Source organism: Heterodontus francisci, chromosome 35 (genome assembly GCF_036365525.1).
Source record: "Heterodontus francisci isolate sHetFra1 chromosome 35, sHetFra1.hap1, whole genome shotgun sequence".
NCBI lineage: Eukaryota > Metazoa > Chordata > Chondrichthyes > Heterodontiformes > Heterodontidae > Heterodontus > Heterodontus francisci.
This window is the reverse complement of record NC_090405.1, coordinates 35460038-35473321: the sequence shown is the minus strand read 5'-3', so window position 1 is coordinate 35473321 and position 13284 is coordinate 35460038. Positions and strand designations below refer to the sequence as shown.

The following is a 13284-nucleotide window of genomic DNA, read 5'->3' as shown; positions in this document are numbered from 1 at the left end:
AAAGTGTTGTTTAAACATAGCCAGAATATTTAAGGGGTATGAATATAAGATGATGTTAAAAGCAAATTCTCAGGAAAAATACCAAATAGAAGACTACTATAGTTAGCAAACATAAACCTTAGGATTTGTAATAATTGATTGCATTCACATAGATTTACAGTGAGTATATGGAAGTAATCAAAGGCTCTGGAATTCCCTTCCTAAACTTCTTTGCCTTGCGACCAATCTCTTCTCCTTAAAATCTACTTCCTTGACCAAGTTTTTGATTGCCTGTCACAATAGTCCTTATGTAGCTTGGTGTCAAATTTTGTTTGCTAGTGCTACCAGGAAGCACCTTGAGACATTTTACTATGTTAAAGGCACTATATAAATGCAGGCTGTTGTAGTTGTTAATCACCAAAACATATACCCAGCTATCTAGGAATGCCTACTACATGTGACTGAGTACTTAATCTGTATAGAATGCCGCATGCCAGGGGGAGGCATAAGTGTTAACACTGCTGACAAGTCAGTGGCTACAGCCGACAGATTGTAATCAATAGGAATATGGTTTAATTTCCAAAATTTGCATCTGTGGCAATTCTAAAGACTACATGGGAAAGATTTCCTCTGGTTTCTTTTTGTTAGCAGCATCCTAAACATAGCAGGAAGATCAACTATGATCAAGATTTCTAATAAATTATAGTTATTATTTCAGAACAGGAATTATTTTGTTAGAAATAACAAACATAAGAAATCTTCCCACTGCGTCCAGTGTATTTTGCCATGTATGGTGCGTGTTTTATAATGTGGGAAAGGATTTCTCTTCTGTACATGAGCACGGGGTGCAAAAAGTTGACATCACAGATTCAAAGAAAGAAAGGATTAATGAACATGACAGACATATCTATGCCACATTGACAGCCTTTTTTTTGAACTTCTGAACATGTTTCCCACTCCAGCTTCTTCCCATACCAGAAATTTGTGCTTATATGAACATTTGTCTGCCTGAACGTCACAAAGGAGAAGTTACATTTCCAAAGATACTGGTGAGGTGGAAAGACATGTCAGGCACAGGTACAACAATAGACAAGTAAATTAATCCTTCTCCATATGGAATCATAACAGTTAACACAGTGAAGTATTAAAACTGAAAATACTGTTTTATTGTGGAATTACTGACATTGAAAATCTAAACATTTGCTGATGGTGAACTGCATAAAAATACTGGTACTGTTATATGCCGTTTTACATGAAACTATGTTTGACAGTTTGATTGTCTTGCTTTTGAGAGTGCTATAAATCCTATGACCTGACTGGTTCCTGTTCATTAAGTCCTCAATGTGTATCTTATTATTCACAGAGGGATATTGCATCTAATTTTTAGAAGTAGTTGTTCTTAAAGCACCATTACAACACCCTCACTCAGGGTTGGAATGAAAATACACACACACACACACACATACACACACACACACAGAAAAATCTGGTATACAAAAGTTTCCATGATAAAAAGTAACATGGATGCAGTATACACACACTTAATTTACATGAGTGAAAAATGCATAACTGAGATAAGCTACTGAACTAACTTTGGTTCTTTGTAAAGTAATGGAACAAACAATCTGGTAATACTTAGACTGAGTAATTGCATTTTTGGCTACCAAGTTTGTAAAATATTACAGTGCAGTCACAATCTAGGTTGACATGTTACTAGCACCAGGTACATATATAAATGTTTGATCTAGTGAAATGTAACTTGAAGAGTAAAATTTAAAAGATCAAAAATATGAGAGTCTTTCAGTGCAGAGAGTGATGTTATTGCTCTGCTAAACACAATGGAAATTCTCAGCATCAGTGGTCCAACAAGTGGATTGGAAGGTCCAAGTGTGTGTTTCAAAGATTCAACATATCATTATACAACATCTAAAGCTAGTCATACTGAAATAGCAGCGCTGCATTTATACAAAGCCTGAGTAAGTGGTTTAGAGCTATGGTATGCATCCCCGACTTTACTTTTCTAACATTAGATGTAAGCAGTGCTCAGTCATATTACAATTAGTAAGAGATTGTATCCATGATATGTAGAATCTGTTTGGCAATAAAAGAATCCATCTTTTGGCTGAAGCAGTTTGACTTTCTGTTTCTGTATTAATGAAGCACAATCTTAATTTTCATTTGGAGGATTCCACCAAGCTCACCAGTGAGGTAGTCTTTATCATACTTATCTTCAAGACGGTCAAGTTCCTTCCTTTTAAAGAGGGGCATACTACTTATTTCTAATGAGTAGGCTCCAGGTACTGGCTTCTTCTTGGTCAGATGCAGAAAACTTATACCATCCTTTTGATTAATTTTGAAGAAACCCTTTTCATTGCCAAGGTCAATCAAGTAACGTACATGATTTGTCAAAGTAGAAATTGCTGGGATAAATTGTAGGATGTGGTCTTTACTGCTGAGATCAGAAATGTTGAGACTGAAGATAAATTGATTTTCTGTGCTCAAACTGGCAAGACTCATTGGCATTCTGTCTGCATTTTTCTCCTGAAAACAAAAGAATTGTGATACAAATTGGTGGAGCAAAATGACAAATTAGACCTCTGCAAACTACTTTACCACTTTCATAATACTTCCAATGTGGACCATTTGTTTGTTAATATTTTCATTAAAATATTTTATTCTAAAACATTTGTTGAAACAAATTGATAATTTTAATTGTTTAGAACAATATAACATTTTATGATATATCTTTAAGATGTAATATGTGAGCTGGTAATGCATTGTGAGTGAGTGAGTGAGGTAAGGTTGCTGTCATGAGGAGGATAGAAATGACAGAGAAGATTTCCTTCTTAATAGGCTTGGTATAAAGGTTTGCCTGTGTGGAGCATATAGGGAAAAACTGATGGGGAGGACACCTGCAATGGATTATGCCTGATTTCTATTAATTTAAATGGACAGAAAATTGGATGGGCTCTGCTATGTCCTTCCAATCCATGAAACTATGCACTCTGGCTTGATGATCCTTTAAACCCAAGTTCATTAGGAAGAAACTGTACTTCATGTGTCATAAATCTTCAAAATACGTTCTGCGTATATCACACATAATAGCAGGGATTTTCTGTGTTTGCGATCCACACTGTGGACTTTATTGGTTGAAATATACATAAGTGGAAAATCTTCCTTAAAAGCTAACCAGGTAAAGAATTAAATTTAAATTGTAAGGCTGCAATAGTTTGGTGACAGTGTGCTTTTCAAATCCTTTTTTTGCTTATGGAGGTGGGAAAAACACAAGTCATACGTTATTTTTGTTATATTAGAATCACCCATGCTTAACTGAATAATGTTAGCACAGAAGCAGCCCATTCAGACCAATTGGTTCATGCCTGCGTTTATGCTCCACATGAGCCTCCTCCCACCTTCTTCATTGAACCCTGTAAGAATATACTTCCATTCCTTTCTCCATGTGCTTATGTATTTTATAAATATGTGCTTGTATTCTGAGCTGCTATTGACACAGAGGGGTAAAAATCTGCTGGCCCCTGATTTCAGGTGCGAACATGGTGAGGTTGAAATTGGGCCTCTGCCCTTATTAATATTCAATGAGGGAGCTGTTGCTGCTGCCTGTCATGTCTCCATAGACATTTGAAGAAATTAATATTGTGCTGCTTGCCTTGCTGGCTTTGCAATAGTTGGGGGTGGGAGGGAATAGAGGTGGTGGGACATGGATCGGCTAATGGGGGAGGAGAGAGAGAAAAGAGGCAAACAGGATACGATGAAGTTGGGGAAGTACTTACTTTTTGTTGGCTACTGAAGAATTCAGAGCATAAGAGACCCATGATTAGGTCCTTCATTTCCATATTCAAGGGGCTTATGCCTGTGATTAATGGCTGCCAGAAAAATGGTCTGACAAAATTTTGGGTCAGATGTCTTTCAGGCTTCCTTTGGGCACAGGACATTGGCCACACAATTTGCATCGTTGCAAATAAATGGGTGCAATGACCAATTCCTACTCCATTAAATTGTGTGTCTGCAAGCAAATGATGCCTCTTTAATGGTATACTACTCATGGTATTTTGGTTCCTGTGTGGCTGCAGGCAGAGAATAGTATTAGTGTACTGGGGATTTGGGGTTTAAAATATTGATATTTTGAACTTTCTCTTCAGAAAAAAATTCAAAGGAAAACTAATTCTTGTAATTATGACAGAATGTCACCTCCATGAAGTATGAAAAATATTTCATGGGTACAGCATACAAGATACAATTCACAATTTCTTAATAAAATACAAATTGAAGCATTAACTTTTAGAAATAAAATATTCTGCAAATACAATTATCAATAGCAATGAAAGAGTTACATCTTAAACACCTCTTTACTTCTAGTGCTTATCCTTTTTCTTTGTGTGGACACAACACTCCTCCAAATGGTCCCTCAGAAGGGAAAGCAGGCAGCTTTGAATTCTGGGCTGCTCCATGATTAATGCCAATATACTATGGTCAGCTAATAGGAGGAGGTGATGTGGACATGCCTTTTGATTTCCTTGAGTTTCAAATGCCCAGTGGCATAGATACTTACCTAGTAGCTTAGCCAAGAACGTAACAGTTGAATTAAAGTGAAAGGTACTTTCTTAAGTTTGTCTAAACAGTTTAGTTATTATTTTAACATTAATTTACTGTGATATATTTTTTCAGACATGATAAAGTTTTGCTGTATATATTCTTTGAATAATTTTAATGTTATGCTTCAATGATTCTATAATGTGATATTTCTCAGTATCACTGCTGCACATATGATGGTATGAAGCTACAATTCAAGGCAAGAGACCAGCAGAAAGTCAAATAAGAGAAAAATGCTCTTAGATACGATTTGATTGGAACAGATCTTACATTTTTTGCTGCAATCGTTGAAAACTAAAAGGAAATCAGTGAGAAATATATCCAGTTTAAAGTTGAAGTGAGTGCTTTTAAATGTCCAGAAATACACCTGCTAAAGCATGCTCTGTGCTCTATTCTGACATGCAATGTCAACCATTGCTAGCCAACAGAATAATAAGCAGCAATTACCTCTGTATCATTTGAAATCATAGCTTCTTCCTCATTTGTTGTTCTTCGCGTTCTTCCCTTTGGGTAGCCATTAATTTTGCAATCATAACACACCTCAGGTGACAGACTGTTGTCCTCTGTGTCACCACCTATTGGAAACATCTGGCCTTTGCTGAATCCTACCCCAGAGACGCAGTGCCTAGTGAGAAAACATTAAGTACAAAGAAATTTATAGACTATTGCAAACTATTAGAAGTATGGGGTATATTTTTGTTTTCACCATCTGGGTGGTAGTCAGACAGAGTGGATTGGGTGCTGCCTGTTGTTGACGCTGCCTAATTTTATTGAAATCAATGAACTGAAAACTGAATGAATTGAAAACTGGATGAATTATCTGTTCCAACTGATTACTTTCCAGATGAAGAAGAAATGTACCCCATAGAAACTACAATTATAGGTACAGAAGCTCCTATCCATCCAAATCTACATTCATTGTGTTTTTTTTAACAAAATGCAATTGGACATTGCTCCCAAATTGTGAGCAATAATTTGAGATTAGAAATCTGTAATTAATTGCCAAGCAATCATGGTGGAAGGTGCAGCTCATATCATGTTTGTATAGAAAATAAAATTATTGCTTAGAGTTACATTAAGGAAATGACTAGAAAGCCAGTGAAGGAGTTAGTTTTAAGTTGCAATAATTTTATAATGCTATCTGGCTTTTACCCTTGGCCAACTCTATAGTATCCAGGTGGGCAGCCACATAGGTAACCTCCATCAGTGTTTGAACAGCCATAGTTGCATGGATTTTTGGAGGAAGAACACTCATTTACGTCATGACAAGATCCAGTAAACTGTTCAAAGGAGAAGCCTGTTGGACAAAGGCACTTGTAGCTTCCCAGTGTGTTGTGGCATGAAGCTCCTCCACAAACCTGAGAATTCATGCATTCATTTTCATCTGTTGGACAAGAAAATATTGAAATCATTATTTTAGAAAACTGAGGATCCAGATTTAGACACTTTTAACATTTATTTCCTCTTGTTTCTAATGCCAGCTTATCATATACATTAGGAAAAAGCATAACATTCAACACTAAGATAAACATTCAATACTCATAAATTACCCATGGTGCTGTCCACAGTTAGTTGATGAATATAAGCTTTTTTTTTATAGGCAAGATGATGACGGGAGGGCCACTTAAGAAACATACTTCTCAGAGCTGCATAATGCCCAGAGCCTGCAACTACATTGTGATAGCTAACATAGCAAAATTGGATGGGAAATGTTGACATGGCAATTTAAATGTCAACAAAAAAACAACCAAAAATTGTGCCAGGGATATAAAGTTTGTTGATATGAAGTGTGCACCATGAGGTTTTAAAGACATCTAGAAGTGCATTATATTCCTTTACTTCCAGAATGATTATTTTGAATGATTCTAATGTTTTTGTGCAGTTGTTGGTTATGGAATTGGTTTCTTTGCTATACTATTCTAGTCAATTATTTTTCACAAAGGTGTCAAATGTCCACCTACTGTCTTGAAAGGTGAATGTGCAATCTGAGTTTGGGCAACCATTCATCCTCCTCTGAGATGCACATGAGGATGCAGTCAACAGTGGTCCAGAGGTGACTCTTTCATCTCTTTCTGCTTGGCATCAAGGCACATCAGACAATTGAGATTAGCAATACTATGCCATGAGGGATCAACTCTGTATGTTGGATTCCAATATATTGCACTGTTGTTCCCTTCCCAATACTCTGAGTTAACTTGAAAAGGAAAAGTAGCGCAGTACAAGCATCGTAGTGCTGAAATTCCAGCCCAATTCAGAAAATGTAATTCATCCTTCAAATAAGCTACTTCACTGACAGATTTCAAATATTAGTTACTGTTGTGTGAACTACTACATAACAAACACCTTCACTTTGTCATCGTTCTGTGAAACTGAATGACTCAGTGTCATTGCTGATTGATAAATAGTGTCCAGTCACATTAAGTGGATGCAGTCTCTACAGTATGACGACCTCAGTTGTTCACTATCCACTATTTGCTAAGATTTTTCTGGAAGTCTAAGCCATATCAGGAGGCCAATGGAGGTAAAGCAGAGTTGCCAGAATAATGGGAGTTGGGCCCGGAGATCAGCACGAAATTTAAGACAAATTTCATTTGACTGTGTAGTGCTGTATCAATGGTCAAAGTAATATGCAAACACCTTGTATGGTATAATGGAAGTGAACATGTACTCTGATATGTGACCTGATAGCAGTTTTCCATAAACTCTGGGGTTATGTAGGTTGTTTTATTTAAAGAAAAACAACCAGCTATAAAGACTTCATTGTAGCTGTTAATTGAATTTCCACGGTACCAACAGTTTTAAAATTCAATAGAACTGATAATATTTCAAACTGGCTCTTGAAAGAAGGTGCTCGATATCTGATTTACCTCTTGTACTGTATCTTTTATGCATGCACTGAAGCAGGTTGTATTTCTGAAACATTAAATGTAGAAGACTGCCAAAGCCTTAGGGTCGAAATTCGTCTCTGGAAATGGCACAAAATATCGAATCGTCTGCCCATTAGACACAGCGCCTGATATTCAGTTCCATTGACTGCAATGAAGCTGAATAACCCCTGCTGCGTATCTGATCGAACATCAGCCCTTTTGCGCCACAGCCTGAGATGAATTTCTACCCCTTACTCACTGAGATGCACTGAAACCATGGGCTGGATTTTACTTTAAGCGGACGGGAATTCGCCACGGACGTAAAAGTCAGTAGTGAACCCGCTTCTGCCTAGCCCGGGGATCAGGATTTTACGGGTCCCCGGGCTTTAATTGTCCCGAGGTGGGACTTCCACCCGCTTGAAGGAGAAGGCCCCACCTCAGTGAGCTGCCAGCCAATCAGCGGGCCGGCACCTCCCAGTCCCAGCAGCGCCATGAGTGAAGGTAAGTTGGGCATGCCTCACCAGGGAGATTGGTCTTTCCCTGGTGAGACAGGAATGGTCGTTTGGGGGGAAGGGGGTGTCTTGAGTCCCGGGGGCGGGTTGGGAGGCGGGGGCAGCCCTCAATCGGGCACCCTGTGCCTGACTACCATGGACCACCACCCCCCCCCCCAGCGAGCGGAAAGGCCGGCAGCTATCGCTGGGCGGCCTTTCATGTTCCCAGCATGCCTGCTTGCCATAGGTAAAATACCCGTGGAGGTGGGCGTGGGCCCTTAAGTGGCCGTGAAGTGGCCACTTAAAGGCCTTGATTGGCCTCGGAGGGCGGGCTGTTCCCTCACCCCCACCCGACCGAGTAAAGTTGACCGGAGGCGGAAGCGGAGCGGGTAGGCCTCCCAGAGCCTCCCGCTCAATGTTATGCCGTCCCCCACACCACCATCCGACCTGCTGGGGTGTCGTAAAATTCAGCCCCATTTCTAGACCAATACCTTAATATCTACTACCACTGTGCTTTGTAAAGACTCTCTCACACAGATGTGGGGAAATGTATCCAATTATATTCAAGCCAGCTCGCTGCAGTCCTAGTGAAGACTCATCAATGTTCCATATACCTGTAAATATTCTCCATGCTTATGTTGCAAGTGATAATGATATTACCAAGATTCTGCTGATAGATGACAGGAAGACAGTTTATGCAATATATCAAGAACTTTTGCTCAATAAATACATTGTACATATATTTTTTGAGTAGGAATTGATGGCTTATTTTAAAAGCCTTGAACATGTCCCGATAGTCTCCTCCCACCTCTCCCTGTACAGTCAACAACACTCACCATCCTTACCCACTAAATGTCTGTCCCTCTTTTTCTCCCATCTTCCTCTTCTCCCTTCCACCCATTCTTTTGGATTTGCTTGGGTTGCACTGATCTCTGTCTCAGAGTTTGCCTGCCTTCTTTTCACGAGCTTCTATTTCTCCCCAGTCTAGATTATTTTACATGCTTCCTATACAGGAAGTCTTACTTTTTTTTTTATTAGCTTCCATCATCCTCCCCTTTATACCTTGGTCTACTTCTCTTTGTTATCCACTCTTCTCATAGAGCTCCTTGATTTGAACATTGGACCACACAATGACTGAACAGCCCAAATTTCTACAATACCTCAGTATTATGCATTATGAACATATTGAGAAGTAATTTATTTGACCTCTGTGAAAAATATTTGTAAACACAGCTATAGATCACACTCATTGAACAGTTTAGAGTAATGATAATTGGGTAACCATTACAATTAGGCACATCAACTGCAATTTATTGTATTGCCAATGCTGAAATCAGTTCGGCATTTTGAAAGGGTGTTTATATGGAGATAATTTGATGTTGTACAGAATACCGATGTTAAAAGGATACATTATTTGAGAGTTAGAGAAGTAATTACAGTGTAAACAGTTCACTCTCATAAAGAGTGTAAGGTAACATTCTTAAATATACTTCTTGTCTGACAAAAAGATATTCTGGCATGTCCAATTCCACTAGCAGTGTATAAAAACATATTGGGCTGGATTCCATAATTGGCGGTGAGATGAAAAAGCGGGCTGTACGCCATAGAGCCACCACAATCTTCCGTGTGGCGGCTCATTTGCATCCCCGGGCAGGCCACCTCCCCGATCAGATGGAGGGGGCAGGCTGTTCACCCTGGCAATGGCGTCAGCTGCCTGTGTGAAGGCGCTGATGCCATTTTTAAAGGGCTGTCAGCCCTACCGGTTAATTTATATATTTAAAGGTAAATTGAATTAAAATAAATAAATACATCTCTTTTGCCCCTCTCCCCCCACCTAATAGCAATTAAATTAATCATTTGCCCTTCCTCCCCAAAACACTTACCTTTATCATCTGAGCTTCCCCACCCCCCCCCCAAACTTTCAACTACAACCCTTCCCACCATCCCCTACACCTGTGATGTTAATTTGACCCCATTTCCCCACCCCCGCACTGATAAACTTACCTTTCCCCCCATCCTCCCACCCCCGAACCAGTGTTGCGGCTCTTTTTCCCGAACGGGGATCTGAAAGCGCGTGAGTGCTAGCTGACAGGCCGAAGATCACTGCGGGACATCAGGAGGCGACGTGAGCTTAACTAGATCAATTATTTTAATTTATTTAAATATTCAAATTGTGGTCCCACCTGCGAACAGCAGGGGGGCTGCCATGAGGCTTCGCCGCCACCGCCGTCGGGAATATTGGGCCGGGCCTTCCCGGCGTCAGGGTGTGTAGCAGCCCTCTCCCAAAGGCATTTTCTGGCCCCCGCCCCCCCCCACCACGAAACCCAACGTCGGGGGGGGGGGGGGTCAGTAAAATCCAGCCCATTGTGTGAAATGCCCTGAGCAGAATAGGCACACCCTTTATGATATCGTCCCTTCCCTCCAGCCCCAACATGGCCAGCTGATATTTAAGTTTGGCATAAAAACAAGAAATGCTGGAAATACTAAGCAGGTCTGGCAGCATCTGTGGAGAGAGAAGCGGAGTTAACGTTTCAGGTCAGTGACCCTTTGTCAGAACTGGCAAATATTAGAAATGTGAAAGGTTATAAGCAAATAAAGCGGGGGTGGGGCAAGAGATAACAAAGGAGAAGGTATAGATCGGACAAGGTCACAGAATAGCTGACCAGAAGGTTGTGGAGCATAGGCAAACAATATGTTAATGGTGTGTTGAAAGACAAAGCATTAGTACAGATAGGGTGTTAACGGACTGAAAATTGAACAGCCGCAAGTACAAACATGAAAAAAAAAAGTGGGTAAGCAAACTGAACAAACCAAGATGAAATAAAATAAACACACAAAAAAGTATATATAATATATATATTTAAATTTGGCATACATTATGTAGAGATACAGCACTGAAACAGGCCCTTCGGCCCACCGAGTCTGTGCCGACCAACAACCACCCATTTATACTAACCCTACAATAATCCCATATGCCCTACCACCTATCTACACTAGGGGCAATTTATAACAGCCAATTTACCTATCACCTGCAAGTCTTTTGGCAGTGGGAGGAAACCGGAGCACCCGGAGTAAACTCCACACAGACAGTACCCAGAATTGAACCCGGGTCCCTAGAGCTGTGAGGCTGCGGTGCTAACCACTGCGCCACAATTGGAGATGAAAATTTAAATGCCTGCCTCCAGAGGACAAAAAGCATGAGACAATTATTTAAAAAAAGTGAGACACGCATTACAAATATTGAGATTCTTAGGTGGCCAAGCCACAAGGACAGCAGCAACTTTCCAAACTTTTTACAGTTTTTGAGTGAGCAGTCATTTCTCCGAATCAATTTTTGTTTTATTTTTTAATTTTATTTATTTAGAGATACAGCACTGAAACAGTCCCTTCGGCCCACCGAGTCTGTGCCGACCATCAACAACCCATTTTTACTAATCCTACACTAATCCCATATTCCTACCACATCCCCACCTTCCCTATATTCCCCTACCACCTACCTAGACTAGGGGCAATTTATAATGGCCAATTTACCTATCAACCTGCAAGTCTTTGGCTGTGGGAGGAAACCGGAGCACCCGGCGAAAACCCACACGGTCACAGGGAGAACTTGCAAACTCCGCACAGGCAGTACGCAGAATTGAACCCGGGTCGCTGGAGCTGTGAGGCTGCAGTGCTAACCACTGCACCGCCCTATTAAATTTATTCATTTACTGAATTTAAATTGCATTCGGTGCTTTGGCAGGATTTGAACCCATGTCCCCATTATAGCCATAATTTTTTGTGAACGCCTAAAATGCTGGAAATATACATCAGATCAATCATGGTTCTGAAAAGGAGTATCATCCAAAATGTTCACTTGTCTGTTCTATCTGCAGATTTTGATTGATCTGTGTTTTCTGAATTTTCTGGTTTCCAGCACCTGTAAGCAGTATTTTGCCATTTTACAATGTTTGTGCACTATTCATTTTCCTATTATTTATTAGTTAATTTGCTTTGTTGCGATTATGTATTTAACAGCATTGCTTGGCCAGTTTTGAAGCATTCTGCAACTGTTGCACTCTGCAACTTATCAATTCCCAGAGTGGACTGCAAGTTCTCGTACGGCCTTTTCAGGAGAACTGGAAACATTTCTATAATGTAACTTTAATGTTGACAATATTGCTGAGGATTTAGGGAAGATTACAGAGATAGCCTAAGAGATGCTCTACCACATGGGAGTGTCAAATAACCAAATTACACAAGATTGAGAGAAAATATCATGAGAATGCAAGTAACCACAAACACTGCCATGGACCTACTGGGCCGAATGGCCTGTATCTGTGCTGTAAATACTATGTAATAAAAGTAGATAGCTCTGAAATAATTTCTGATAATGACAACAAAACTCTCCCATTAGCTGTCATTCTAAATTATAGCATTAGGAATTCAGCTTTCAGATGTATTCTCTGCTGTAAATATGCCTTGGTGGAGATATCCTCACAAATTACATTAATTTCCAATGAAGGATGCAAGTCCCTAGTTATTCACTGAGTCAGAGATGTACTTGGGAAATAATCTGAGCTGCTCTTAAGAGATGTCATCTGTGTTTGCTGTTTTGGCAGTGGAAAAATCATCAGTCAATTATCAAGATTTAATGGAGTGCCTTGTTTGATCTGTTCTCATCACCCTTTCTGAGAAAAATAACTTAGACAACTTTTTTTATTGTGATAAATATTCCTCCATTTTTCTTCCCATTCACTCATCACCCAAGACCAGCTTCCAACTCCAGCCAAATGGTTGAGTAGAACTTGTTTCCAAGCTAATGTCAATGATGTTTCCTTACTGGGTACCAAAGTACACACATAGATTACTTTATTTTTCTGATTTTGCTCACCTTCATTGTGAGAAATCAAACAGCTTCCACTCGCCATTTCTGCAACAATGTGGCTGCAGCCAGGAATTCACCAGTGTGTGGCTGCACAGATATCACTAAATGTCCTTCTGTGCTGCCTTTATGAACTAGCTTCGATTTCTATAAATTCTTGCGTTGTTTGCTGTTTGAAACTGGTTCAATTTTGAGGATGATTATTGGACATCCTGGAGAGTTATATATTGGGACATCTTGGGGAATTAAGGGTTAATAATCAAATTTCCTCTACTTTGGAATAACAGGTTTTCCAATATAAACAAGATGGTTGCTACAGGAGAAAACGTAGCTTGTCTTATGCTTTTGAAGTATGAGTATTTTCTATGAGAAATGCTTGTGCAAGGAAATGTGACTAGGAAGGTATCAACCATGGGTGATTAAAGTATTACTTTAGTGGCTAGTGTAAAAAGATCCAGGTAAAATGATCCAT

General features: G+C 39.7%; 1 protein-coding gene across 1 annotated transcript in view; it reads right to left on the bottom strand.

Moving 5' to 3' along the window:
* Positions 1–1121: 1121 nt before the first annotated feature.
* The window catches only part of LOC137350605 (fibrillin-1-like), a 670523-nt gene continuing 658360 nt past the window's right edge, over positions 1122–13284 (bottom strand). Inside the window, exons 63-65 of the mRNA XM_068015324.1 lie at positions 5743–5974; positions 5038–5215; positions 1122–2520 (exon numbers count right to left, since the gene is read on the bottom strand). Coding sequence (XP_067871425.1) covers positions 2131–2520; positions 5038–5215; positions 5743–5974 — 800 coding nt within the window. The 3' untranslated portion in view covers positions 1122–2130. The remainder of the gene's footprint in view (positions 2521–5037; positions 5216–5742; positions 5975–13284) is intronic.